This window comes from Protopterus annectens, chromosome 7.part0 (genome assembly GCF_019279795.1).
Source record: "Protopterus annectens isolate FY-2018-M chromosome 7.part0, PAN1.0, whole genome shotgun sequence".
NCBI classification, from domain to species: domain Eukaryota; kingdom Metazoa; phylum Chordata; order Ceratodontiformes; family Protopteridae; genus Protopterus; species Protopterus annectens.
The window spans coordinates 327,343,213-327,357,091 of record NC_056739.1 but is presented as its reverse complement, the minus strand read 5'-3'; the positions used below and the strand labels follow the sequence as shown (position 1 = coordinate 327,357,091).

General features: G+C 39.1%; 1 protein-coding gene across 2 annotated transcripts in view; it reads right to left on the bottom strand.

Annotated features, from left to right (window-relative positions):
- SORT1 (sortilin 1) overlaps nucleotides 1–13,879 on the bottom strand; it is a 941,002-nt gene that overhangs the window by 590,264 nt on the left and 336,859 nt on the right. For both annotated transcript variants that reach the window (XM_044076883.1, XM_044076884.1), the window contains one exon: nucleotides 923–1,084. In XM_044076883.1, coding sequence (XP_043932818.1) covers nucleotides 923–1,084 — 162 coding nt within the window. The remainder of the gene's footprint in view (nucleotides 1–922; nucleotides 1,085–13,879) is intronic.

Sequence of the window (13,879 nt, the reverse complement as noted above, 5' to 3'; positions counted from 1 at the left end):
ATTCAAAACCACGGGTTCATCCAAAAAATGTATTACAAGCCAGAAAGAACATACGATAGTGGTACATGCATTCCCATTAAACTTGGTGCAAATATGCAAAGCACAGTCCAAAGGATATATGAAATCATTCATACCCAGCCCTGGAACAGGAGCTTGATTTTTTTACGGTCATGTAAAGTGCACAGGAAAGAAAGTATTAATCCACTGCAGAAGAGACTCTGAAGAAAATTATTGGTTGTATATTTATTTTAATTTTAGTTTATTTTTTGTAAGTCATTTTATTGCATAATTAACAAAAGACTGATGAAGATAATCTCTGTTGAAAACTATACAAAATTAGCTTTTAATATTATTCAAAGGACCACAGTTGAAGAACTATTTAATCTTCAGTACAGGAATGCAATCCATCTGCAAGAACTGAGAAGGATGCATTTTCTCAATTATGTCAACAGGTATATGTCTGTCAATAAATGCTTACCAAAATGCATCTACACATACTATCAAAAACTGAAAGAAAAGCCTGTGTAACAGAAAGTTGCACCCAGCAAATAAAATAGCTTAACAGATCTCCAGTGAGTATGCACATAAACATACACAGCGCATAGGTCAACATTCAAAAATCTAATAATGCTAATAATCTATTTCAGATTGCTGACTAGAGGATTTCAGCATGACAACATATGTTTTACAAATAGAAATATGTAGCAAAATATACATCTACATGACATACTCCCCAAACAAATCTCTGGAAGAGGTTGCTTCAGCAGGTGATATATAGTGCAACCCATTTGTGATCTGAAATAAACCAGCAGCAACTTCCCGGATCTAAAGACATCCAACAGTCTTGAAATGACTTAAAGAAAACTAAGATAAAGTACAAAAGCTGAGCAAGTAAACATGGGATGAAAACAATGCAACTTACGTTCAAACTGATCACTAACAAGGAACTGGCATTCCTGGGGTGGTAAAGGATCTGCTGCTGTGGTTCAAATGGGAGGTCTGTCTGTATAAAGGACTTCCCAAAGTCTTCAGATCTAAAAATCCTTCCATGGTGACCTCCAGAAACATCAGCAGTTAGTACAACCTAAGGAAGAGAAACATTTCAAATCATCCAGTTTAGTGTGCGCTGATTTCTATGAACCATTTCATTACACATGACAATATATTACAAAATGAGGATGAAAAATCCAGATAACTAGTTAAGTGCCCTCTCCTGGAACAACTGTCTTTTTTTTTTTTTTTTAATTCAGAAGTGATCCACACGGACTATGCAGTTAATACACTCGGTCCGATTCCCAGAGTCTGCACCTACATGCTGTGTGTGTTTGAGCAGAGATTACATGGTGAAGCTTTCTTAACCATCTGTGCTATACACAGTGCCAGACCAGTACTACTTACTATGATCAGGAGACACCTTACCTAAAATGTGCCGCTCACTGTTCACTTCTGAACAGCTAGCAATAAACAAACAGCAGCTGATGAATTTCCACAGAAGTGATATTACTTTTTACACATCTACAAAATAGTTGCCACTTATAAACGATTTACCTGCTTTTCTGGCTTACAAATACAAATTACATTACAAATTGTGGTCTGAGCCACATCAGCTGTGAATATGAACACTAGCCTGAGCTGTAATCGCACAAATTTAAAAAACGCAGACAAGTTTTGAAAAGAAACCTTGCAATAAAAATGCCAAGTCTAGTCACACAAACTCCAAGCACCTTAACAGACTTTTGAATCCAACGATGATAAATGTGGCTTAGAGATCAGGAGATGGGCCATCAACATGCTTACAAGCACATTCCCACAACCTCTACCTGACCACTGAGAAACTTGAAAACACAATGTTCACCACTGAAAACATGCAGCAGCATCGAGTGAGTACACACCAAAGCATGAAGAATGAAAACAGGAATCGCTTATACAAGAGACCGTCATTATTATTCAAAAATGTCCACTCTGACTGGTCTGCCCATTCAGCTTGACTAGTGTATAATTTGCCATACCCCCATACAAAAAAGTCTGGTAGCTGAAGTGTTACTGAAAAACAGGCTCAACCATACTCTACCACCACTAAACCATAACTCTAAACTTGTCCAAAGTTTTGGAGAACCCTGATTTTTCTCACATTTTTACTTGGTCTCAAAACTCTTGATTTTATAGTAAATTAAGTACACTCAGTCAGTAATGCCAGACATTAACGTTTTAGATTTCCTACTGTTCAGAAAATGCATATGTTCATCAAAACCTGCTCTATTCATTTTTAAAACCAATTACAGTAATATTTAAAAACTGTTCCAACTTTTGTCTTTGTCCAGCATTCTTGAGCAAAGAAGCTAAACCGCTATAGAGAAACTGCAGTCTTCTCCATTGCTGCTCCTGAACTTCACTTATGTACCCTGCAGATGTGTAGAAATAGAGGGTGGCACAGTTGCACAGCTGATAGCATTGTCACCTCAAAGCAAGAGGTTCCCTGGTTCAGTTCTCATCTGGGATGCCTTCTGTGTGGAGTCTGCATGTCCTCCCTATGTTCGCTTGGATTTACTCTGGGTGCTCTGGTTTCCTCCCATACTCCAAAGACATGCAGTAGGTGGAGTGGACACACTAAATTGGCCATAGGTCTGAGTGTGTGTGCAAGTGTGGTGTGGAAGAACTACCGTGGCAGGTTTATCCACCTGGCAGTATACACCTTGGCTCTAGATTGTCACTGTTGAAGTGACACCCCAACCCCACATGCAAATATGGGAAAAGGGGTTATGGACAGATGGATATGCCATACGCATGCACAGTACTTCAGTACTAAGCATAGCAGGTGGAGGAAAACTAAATGTGCTAACAATTAATATTGTTTAAGAAAGTTAAGCAGAATACAAGGGCAATCATTTACTCCTCAGTGTGTGTGTGCGTGAGCATGTGTGCGTGTGTGTATCTGTATCACAGGATTTACTCACACGGTTGGCTTTGTTTAATCACTTGGGCTTTGTCTTTATGATCAAACCACACAAATCATGGGTAAATCCTGTGACACCCACATCCAGTCATGGATTATTGCTAAAATATAACAGTATATCCATCATGCTCTTCCCTAATTAGTGATGAGGTCTCAAATGCTCCTATACCACACAGAACGTGCAACCTACTCTACTTTGCCAAGGGGGAAAAAAATTAAAACAGAATAAGTGCAACAGTCATTAAAAGAACTTCCTGCACACTCCTATGACAAGCTATTACTGAACCAGTTCTTTGTTGGCATTACGCCCTGAAGCCCAAGCTCATAAAATCACTCCACAGACTCTACACTAATGAGCATTAATGCCCGTCAAAGCACCAGGTTTAATTTTCACAACTTTTATTAGGTAATATAAAACATTTGAAGTACAGCACATGCCAAAAACATTACTTTACAAGAGCAAAAAGATACAAGCAATGGTCAAGAGGGAGCTGGAATTTTATCAGAGAAAACTAGCAAAAGAACCAAGACATTGGGAACAAATAACTAGAAAGGGAAATTTGATAGAATGGGAAGACACCAAGAATTTATTTGGACTGCAGGTTAGAGATTGCATTCCCTATCAGGGATTGATAGGAGTATAGGCAAAGAGAAAAAAAAAGTAGGGTTCTTAACGAAAGAACAGCAATAGTACAGTTTTTAGTAGAATCTAGAACATAAGCTGTCATTAAAAAAGGAATAATTAGTACAACATATAAAATATTGCACGATAACTATAAGACTCAATCAGAAGAGGTTAGAAAGGATTGGGAAAAGAGACTGGATAAGCAATTCACAAAGAAACAATGTAGGGATATATGTATATCTCCCAAATACGCAACAAAATCTAGAAGATTTAGGATTTTTACCTGAAAAAGTGTTTACACAGATATTTTTATACCCCAAGTGGACTCCAAAGAATTTTTCCTCAGGCACACAGCAAATGCTGGAGGCGTGAAGGGGAAGAAAGAGGTAACTGGGAACATATTTTCTGGGAGTGCAGTGAATTGGGAGGACTTTAGGGATTCCCTGTGAGATGCGCAGTCAGAGACAGTGGGTGGGCAGATTTGTCTGATGAGGGAGATGATTTTTCTGACCTATGATACAGAATTGGAATTGGCTAGGCATGGTAAGGCCTTGCGGTGTCTAATGATGGTGGCTGCCAAAAAAGCAATTACTAGAAAATGGAAATCAAAATCTAAACCATCTTTTCTGGAAATACTGAATATAATAACAGAGATATAAAAACTGGAACTGAGATCTTTAGAAAAGGGTAGGAGCAAACTACATAGGAAAAAAGGGAATTATGGGAACAATACATACAAGGGAGGAATGAGGTTTAAAAGGCGGCAGGACTTAAATGAGCTATATAATGTTTGAGTGAAAAAGATTGGGTAAATTATAAGTGATGCTTGATGTTTGCAACTGTGAGTGTGTCAGCATGGTTTGTGATGCAAAATGCTTGCAACTAGGATTGTGTCAGTGTCAGTGTGGTTTGTTTTCATTTTTCTAAATGCATGACTGCCTATGTAGTAAGGGATGGTTTAATAAAGATATGTCTTGTTAAAAAAAAAATCAGGAATTGAATAACTGATGTAATATTGCTTAGGTTATATGACATATAACAATATATGTGAAGTGCAATGTTTGTTGCGTTAATACAGTCTGATTACTTTTATATGAATGTAAATTTGCTTATGTCACAAGTGATAATTCAATAAAGGTGTTTTTGGGGAGAAAAAAAAAAACATGCCAAGCATTTTGTGGCTTACCCTGGGAAAAGACTGCTACAGGATCCCCTGTAGAACGGTGCCAGAATCTGCCCCCATGTGCAACGTGACTACAGCATGCAATATTTAACAAATGTGTGGACTGCTGCACAGTTGTCCATGTGGCAGCTTCCAATATATACTGCACAGAAATTTCCTGTGGCTGCTACTCTGGTGGAATGCATTCCAACAATGTCAGTAAAATGTGTATCGCCACAGTGGAAGACAATATGAAGGGCTCAGCTACAATGACAAGGTCTATTAACAGACGAGCCTTCTTTACCTTTATTGAAGGTGAACAGACTGATCTGCTTTCCTGAATTGTTTTTTCTGAACATTACTTGGCTGCATATGCTCATTAACAGATACGAAAGGTCCGTTTCATTTTGGTAAATTGAATAAAACACTGGCTGGTGAATGAAGTAACTACTTATCACTGCAGGGACCATCTTTGGCATAAAGGAAGAGTTTTATACACAATTGCGTGTGGTTCAAAACCTGTTCTCCCTGAAATAGCTATGACAAGTAAAAGCATTTACCAAGAAATCCATTTTACATCTAATGTTCCTGCTGGATCACATGAAGGGGACATTTGTTTTCCCCACATGAAGTTAAAGTCCCATGAGAGGAAAATAGGTATTCTTGACAGTTTTTAAGTACAAAAAACACCACTAAGAAAGTTTTTAACAGATGTATATAAAGATATACTGGAGCACGAGCAAATATGGCTGATGCTTGCACTCTGGTGGATGGATATGTCAACTTTCAATAAAAATATTTTCGGTATTCCAGAACTCTTCTGATAGGACAGATCAGTGGTTCCAGTTCCAGGCTTGTGATAAAGTCCAGCAGCTAAACCGCTGACACTTATTTAAGCATAATTTCCTTATATTTGGTCTTCTGGCTTCTGTGAAAGTGCAAAGGATATGGGCTGAGGAAGAGTTGTGCTAAGAATTAAAATTTTATTCTCCAAGTAGGGTCTTGAGAGTGGAATGATGTACCCTGCTTTTTTTTTTTTTTAGTAATGATTTATACAGGGACAAAAGTCATGGAAGATGACAGTATGTTCAACAAAAGATGCACTCAAAGTTGTATTGACCAACAAGAAGCCATCAGGAGGAGATTGGCTTTTACCTTGTTTTCCTTTCAGTACGGGAAATTGTGGGGAAAAATACACTAAAGGTGAAATCCAGATGAAAAAAAAGACATCTACTGTCCAAATTGTCCAGAGGAAACTGAAAACAAAAATGTTGGACTCTCATGTGTATGGCAAACCAGTCCGCTAATGACCTGCCCTACATCTGTGCAATATCCTGAGCAGACGCTAATCCAGTTTCAGTGTGTAACTTAAAAAGTGCCTCAAAGATCTACTGTTACAGCAAACATAAAAATGGCAGCATCTTCAGCAAGACATTTTTATAACAGGCTACATACAAAAGGAGCACAGGTAAGAATAGTAAAGTAGATCCTCCAAGGTTCCTCTAATTTGCCTGTACACAAAGACAGTTTTCTTACATATGTATGCATATATGGTGTGTGTGTGTGTGTGTGTGTGTGTGTGTGTGTGTGTGTGTGTGTGTGCGTGTGCACGCATGCACAAGCAAAATACCACCGTTTTTTTTTTTTTTTTTTTGAGGAAACCTACAATACTGTTGGCACAAACAAAAAATTTCAGAGTATCAGTTAAAAAATACAAATGCTGTTAGTAAGTCATTATGTTTCCTATACAAGGCATAGAATGCATCACAGAATACCCAGCCTCTCAGAACATCTGGGAACCTATATGCCCCTATACTCCAGGCTAAGTGGATTTTGACATGGGCTTAGTAGTGGTCCCTACCCCGAACCCCATGTAGTCTAACACTGGTCCTTCTCAGAGATGTGCCCCAAAGGTAGTTTTCAGCTAGTTTGTGTAGGGGTTTCGGGATGGTATGGGTAATTTTTTAATCTGCCTCACAATCAAACCTCAGAAGTGTGCACAGAAGGTTTACTGTAGTTTGTGAGGGGGCTATGTTCAGAGTGGTCATTACATTTTCAGCTTTCCTCACAAGCCAAAAGGTATACCACGGGTGATCTCTTCAGCTTATGTGGGGGTTGAGGATAGTGTGGTCATTACTGTTTAACATTATTCCCCAACTACAAATTGCACAGGAAGTCTGTGTACCATTCTAGGGGTACTACATTATGTGCAACAAGTTGAAATACATTATTTTCTTCCCTGCTTGAAATATGTAATCACATTCTGTTTGTTCTTTCAGATTCACCCAAGTCTAGCAGAGGGGTACACAAAAAGTGGCTGTAATTTGGGGTAGGGGTAAGGAGGAATGGTGCCACATGAAATATGACTGTGCCCATTTGTGCCTTCACAATCATCATAATTTAACAACACACAGACACATAATGGGTGAGGTTGGAGGCACATCACTACTCCCAGACATAACACGTGTCCTTGATGGCATTTATCATCTCAGTTCATTATAAACTGTCATTCTGCAATCTTTGAACATTAAACCATGAGCACAACTTCTTTCTTGAAAAAAAAAAATGCAAGACTGAATTTCTTTTCTTAATTGAGATTTTTATTCAGGTTATCAATGGATCAAAGTTTTAAAATGTACCTCGTATGTAAAATATACAGCTATTGGGGGAGGTTGAAAGGCTGCATGAAAGGAGAGTTGAAGACAAAGATGTTTTTTTCCTTAGTCATTTTGACTATTTCAAAAGGTTGGAAAAATCTTTAAAAAATACACCTCAGACTACATTACAAAAAAACATGATTTCTAGGGACCTAGTGAACCCCAGACCCTGGCTTAAATTCACTTATTTTTTCCAGTTTTTACTATGCAGCCTTGGCCAGCTAGGGTGTGCAGAAAGAATGCAGATATAATAAAGTTGAGAGTATTACTGAACTTCTTTCTTTGATCATGAATTTTGCTCAGGTCACCACTAGATCAAAATGTTGGAAAGAAAAGCCCTAAACTGTATCTCAGAATATCTAGAAAACCCATGACATTTTGGTGCCTGGTGGCCTCCAGACCCCCCAGTTTAATTCAGTTATTTTTTCTACATTTATTGATATGCAGCCTTGGTCAATTAGGATCCAGGAAAAAATATGAAGATTAAGAAAACATATGAGGAAAATGGAAGAAAACAAAAGTAAATCAGGATGATATGGAGTGGGGACAATGGAGAACATGACGGCTCTCTGCCTAGGACATCAGTTCTGCTAAGGTCAGCCCGGAATCTGTTTGCATTTCACAGACCACTGTGCATCATGTGCTGGTAAGTGGACTGTGTATATGCTTAATATTTTTATCAGCTAATAATACAGAATAGATTTTAGTTTTCTCTGCTTTTGTTTTTATCTGCAAAATTCATTTTACTAAGATCAGTCATTTCAAGTTGGAATATACACATCTGTGTAATGTGCGTGTTATAACTGCAGTGCTTACCTAACTGATTTGATGTTGGTGGACTTATTTTTAGAGTAAATGTTTTTCCTGCAATTGCGACAGTTACTGATGGTGTTTTGCTCACAATGATATTCATTTTTTTCTGCCTGCACTGCAAGAATAATTTAATTATTATGTGATGGTATGGTAAAGCTATTCTGTCTACTGTGATCCTCAGTTTACTAATTTGCAATTATCTTAGTTTTTTTGGACTGCAATGACACAGTACTTGTATTACTCAAGTGGTGATATTCAGTTTGTTTACCTGCTGTGCTCTCATTTTTTTCCTCTGCACTGATCATATGAAGGTTTATTTGCATGTTGATCATAATAATGTGGCCCCTAAACCAAAAAGTTTGCATGCTTCTGCTTTATTACAATCCTTCTTACAGAAAATCAAACCCATTAAACAAGAAATAATATTTTTACCATTTTCCAGTCATCACATACTTATATATTTATAAAATATTTATAAAATTAAAAGACAAAACTCTTTATTCCATTTCTACATACTTATGGGATGATAGGACACATTCCTTCTTCCTATTACATTAAAATCTAGCTCCCTAATGTATTTTTCCTTCCATATCTTATATTGTTTCCTCTTATTTACTCAGTCTGGTTTCCTAACCTCCTTCACGTCTCTTGCCCCACCACCATGATCCATATTTTTGCTCTCTGTTTCCTTCTGTTACCCTAACTGTCCTAATCCATTCTTTTATATCACCATAAACTGAAGTTACAGCAGACACTATTCCAAATATCTTTCAGTTGGCTTTCCCCTTACATCTTTCCTCTATTATACAACACCGTCCTTATTTCTACCGCATATGCTACTCTAGGGCTTAAGTCCGATTCTATCTCCTCACAATGGCTTTCTCAGATGTTTGTCCACTTTGAATTCCATGCATCACCTATAAAACTCGATTTACTTTAGTGTACACTGAGAATATGTATTTCATACTCTCCTTGAAAGTGTGACCACACACCCTCTAGCTCCTCCTCCGTTCCCACAAACCATTTACTTTTTGTTCAGACTCCCTCAGTTGAGGTCTAAAACTGCCAGCTCTAAGGCTGCTTCCTTGACTTGCTTTCTCCATAAAGAAATCTCATTAAAATACTGAAGTAGTGAAATTAGACACTAGTCTGTGTAAAGATGACCTTGCTTCATCCCTCAAATAACACTGCAGAAGAGTGTAATCTCATGAAAACTGGACAGGTATGAGGAACACAAGGTGGCACGTCAGCCATGAAACAGTGGCCATGAGACTCATTCTCTGTGCCCACAGCCTAAGTGAGTGATAAAAGTGGATACTAAGGAGGTAAACCGCTTGGAAGTGATAAAGCTTAACTTTTGCAACATGACAACACTGCTTTGATACATTTCTCAAATGAGTAGGTCTGGTGTTATGATGAGAAAAGAACAGCAAGAAACCATGGGGGTCTATTAAACAGCAGCTAAAGGTCCGAGCAGGTACAATTAAACAGCCTGACCGCATGCCAGAAATGCCAGAATTAAATTCTACAGAGGACAAAATCAGAAGGACAATCCTACGAATACAGTGTTTTGGAGAAGAGGAAAAGTTGGACCTGCTAGACTATGCTAAATGTAAGATGGTGGACCAAAATGGACTGGACATGGGTTTACTGAGATTCATAGATACTCCAAAGCAACTGATTTGCATGGCCATTCTCGCCTTGCCAGTACCCTCTCTCACGTAGGACCTCCTTCCTCCAGGAAGGCCATAACAGTCAAAACTGGAGTAAACTTGTTGATACCCATTCAGTCATCTAGGTTACGTTTAAAGGAAGATAGAGAGTCGCACTATTTAACATGTAGAAGTTTATTCCAGGGGAGTTTTATGCATCTGTTTGTGAAGACCCAAGTCTTTTGTTCTAGTACTGGTGAAGATGTCAGATTTCAGAGAGGCCCACAAAAATTGGGTCTTTAATGGTGCCGTAAGAAAGACAGACCTCCCATCAAAAGTCAGAGACTGAATAAAGAGAGCCTTCCAGCCTCTCTTGATAGCGGAGGGATTTAGGTCCATTATCTTTTTGATTAGTTCTCTCTTGGTAGGAGGGATTTAGGTCCATGATCTTTTTAGATAGGAACTGTTGAGGTTTTTCTAATTGTTCAGTATGTTTATTGACATAAGTCCTAAAGATTTATGTTGTACTCAACAACTGACCTGATCAATACAAAGTATAATGCCGTGATTACCTCTTTAGACCTTGATGATATTCCTTTGGCAATTAGCTGGACTAAATAAAAATTTCCCAACAGTTGTTACATGTTAGCACAAAGAGAGGGAGCTATAAATCCAAGTGCCTAGGTCTGCAACTACATTTTCATTTATAGAGATGTGTTGTCTAGACAGTATGATAAAAGGAGGGATTGTCTACTAAAAGTCACACTGCTACCCTTTTTACCATTTAGTTTTAGCCCCATTTTTAGTACACTAAGTTTACTAGAGGGAGTTCATTCTGGAGGGTATGGGTGTTCACTCGAGGTCTTGATTCTCTGCTTGGAGATCTGAGAAGAAAATACCAAAAAAAGAGAGGTTCCAGCACAAAGCCCTGTGAGACACCACTGGTCACTTTCATACTTTCTGATGAAACACTTGCAGCTTGTTCTGTGTGGTTTCTTTCAGCCAGGTTATTAATTTTACTACACATGGGTCAATTTTTACAGCATTTAAGCTTTTGCAGGATACCAGCATGGTGAATGGTGCCAAAGGCCTTAGCTAGATCAAAATACTCTACATGCACTGCATGGCCACCATATACAGTCTCCATACTCCTTTCAAAAGAACCTTATCAGATTAAATAGACTCGATCTACACTTCAGAAAACCATACTAATGGGGATCAAGTCTAACAAGATTCTTTATATCACAATTTATGAGCTTATTTATAATACATTCCACAGCTTTACAGATAAAGCTTGTAAGGCAGACAGGTATGTAATTACTTGAGTCAGTTGTAAGGCTATCCTTGTGGAAGGACTTCACCACTGCTGTGCAACAATCATTTGGGACAAAACCGGTAGCTAAACTTAACAGTACTTAACAGTTTTAGGAATGTATGTCTACAAGGGGGTGTGTTTAGCACTATTAAGTAACCAGGTATATTATCAGGTCCCATGACATGGAGGAAGTATTTTTGTCTTGGCTAACACTTTCTGTAAATTATCTTTACAGATAATTTACAGCTAACTGGGGAAGTAAAGGATTCAGATATTTTGAGGCTTTTAACAGAAATCTGAGGAGTGAAGCTGACACTACGTTTGCAAGCATATTGGCAACAAGAGTTCCAGTTAGGAATAATTAAGCAAAATAATATGAATGCCTCATTTGTTACCTGAAGTGCACATAAAACTGGAGTTGATAGTTTACCAAAAAGATAATGTTGACTGAATTTACCAAGTTCAAAAATACATTACTGTCTCTTTCAAATCTGTAAGTTTTGTGAGCTGTGCTCTCAGACGTATGCAAAAGCAACTGCATTTGAAAAAAAAAGTTAGGTTTGTGGTTTCAGAATGAGCAAAAAGACAGAATTAGACAGTAAATGGTGGCATTAACCATCATGTTGGTCTAGAAAACCTTTGAGGAAATTTACCAACTCCTACAAGAAGGGGGTCTCTAACTGCTTATACATAAGAAAAAAGAAGTCCTGTACTTCCATAATGTTTCATCTGAATTGTTGCTTTTCATTTGTCTTCAGCCTATAGGATTTGGATCCAGGATAGGATCAGACTCGTCTGTATACACCAGCATCGGAGGCAAAATCAACTTATAATGCCCTGCTCTCCCTCTTCCCCTCAGACCGAGTTTGCTGCAGGACAGCAGCACACAACGCACAGCAGAGCACCTTAACCCCTAACCACTGAAGGTGTACACACACCAGACTCAAACCCAGGGCCAAGAAGAAGATAAGCCTGTGCCTGCATCTGTCTAGTCCACAACACAGCCCAAAGGCAGGGGGAAGGAGGGAGGGATGGTTGAAGACAAATGAAAAGCAACAACTTAGATGGAATGTTTTGGTAAGCACATAACTTCTTTATCTGAAGTTGTTGTTTTCATTTGTTCTTCAACCTATGGGACAGAGCCCTAACTACAATAACCTTGGGAGGCCCTCATAAAAGGATATTCCATAGCATGGGAGAGCCAAAGGAAGCCCTGCTCTTGGAGAAAATGTCCAATTTGTAATGGGAAATAAAAGTATGCAAAGAGGACCAAATGGCAGCAGAACAAATGTCATCAATAGGAACCCTGGACCAAAAGGCTGCAGAAATAGACACTGACATGGTGGAATGTGCCCGGACAGCGCCAAGTAAAGGCAAACCTTTAGAGCCATAAGCCGTAGGAGATGCAACTGAAAATTCAACAGCGCAAGGGTGACCGTAGAAATAGGCTTTCCCAAACGGGGCTTTGAAAAGGATACAAAAAGTTGATCAGGTGATCAGCCTGTCAAAAACTTTTGGTTCTACCCAAATAAAACTGCAACTGTCTGTGGACATCAAACAAATGTTCTGATAATTTGGAAAGAAAACTGGCAAATGAATCACCTGGTTAATATTAGCTTCAAGACGCCATCTTCGGCATGAAAGAGGGGTTGGTACAAAGAGTCACTCTGTCCTTGTGGAAGACAAGGGAAGTAGATTTAATTGACAATGCCTGCAATTCAGATACCTGCTTGCAGAAGTGATAGCCACCAAGAAAGCAGTCTTCCAAGATAGAAACTATAAATAAACAACGGCAGCTGGTTTGAAAGGAGGAGAAACCAGGGCCTGCAAAACCAAAGTAAGATCCCAAGCAGGCATGGGGTCCTTGATTGGTGGCCTAAGGAGGAAGGTACCTTTCAAGAAGGCATAGCAAAGTTTAGAAGCCAAGGAGCTGGAATGGTCACCCACATGGAAATTTGAGATGGCTGCCAACTGAACTTTAATCTTAGAAAAACCAGCTCCTTTGTGGAAAGTATGGGCTAGAAAATCCAAAATGGCAGGAACAGGAGCTGTAAAAAAAAAAAAAAAATGCAACTTATGCTGTGACACCCATATGGAAAAACGTTTCCATTTACCGGAGTAAATTTTTTTCTAGTAGAGGCCTTATGAGCAGCAACCAAAATCTATTTAATTGGTGAAGGGAACCCGGGAGTTCTCACCACCAAAGAAACTGGAGCAGCCACATGGTGAGCTACAGGCCAAGTCCAGGCATGTAAGGAGATTCGGAACCGGATCCAGAGTCCAGGGTGGACACACCAGGTGAGATCAAAGAGTGGGGTACCAAACTTGGCAAGGCCAATGGGGGGGGGCAAGGAGGATGACTTCAACCACTGTGCTTTCTGAAGAAATTTGGGGATCAGAGGAAGAGGAGGGTAAGCATAAAGTATACTGGAGGGCCAAGCATGGACCAGAGCTTCTCTGGGTGACTCCCCCAGAGGGGGGATCAGGGAGAAAAACTAGCTGCAGTTTGCATTGGAAGGAGAGGTGAAAAGATCGCAGCAAGGATGACCCCATTTCCGAAAGATCATGTCCGCCACTGAAAGATTCAGAGATCACTCGTAAGGCATCAGAATGGTTCTGCTAAGCCTGTCTGTTAGAATGTTGGACTTCCCTGAAATGTGCATTGCCACTAGAAAACAGTTGGAAGAGATTGCCCACTCCCA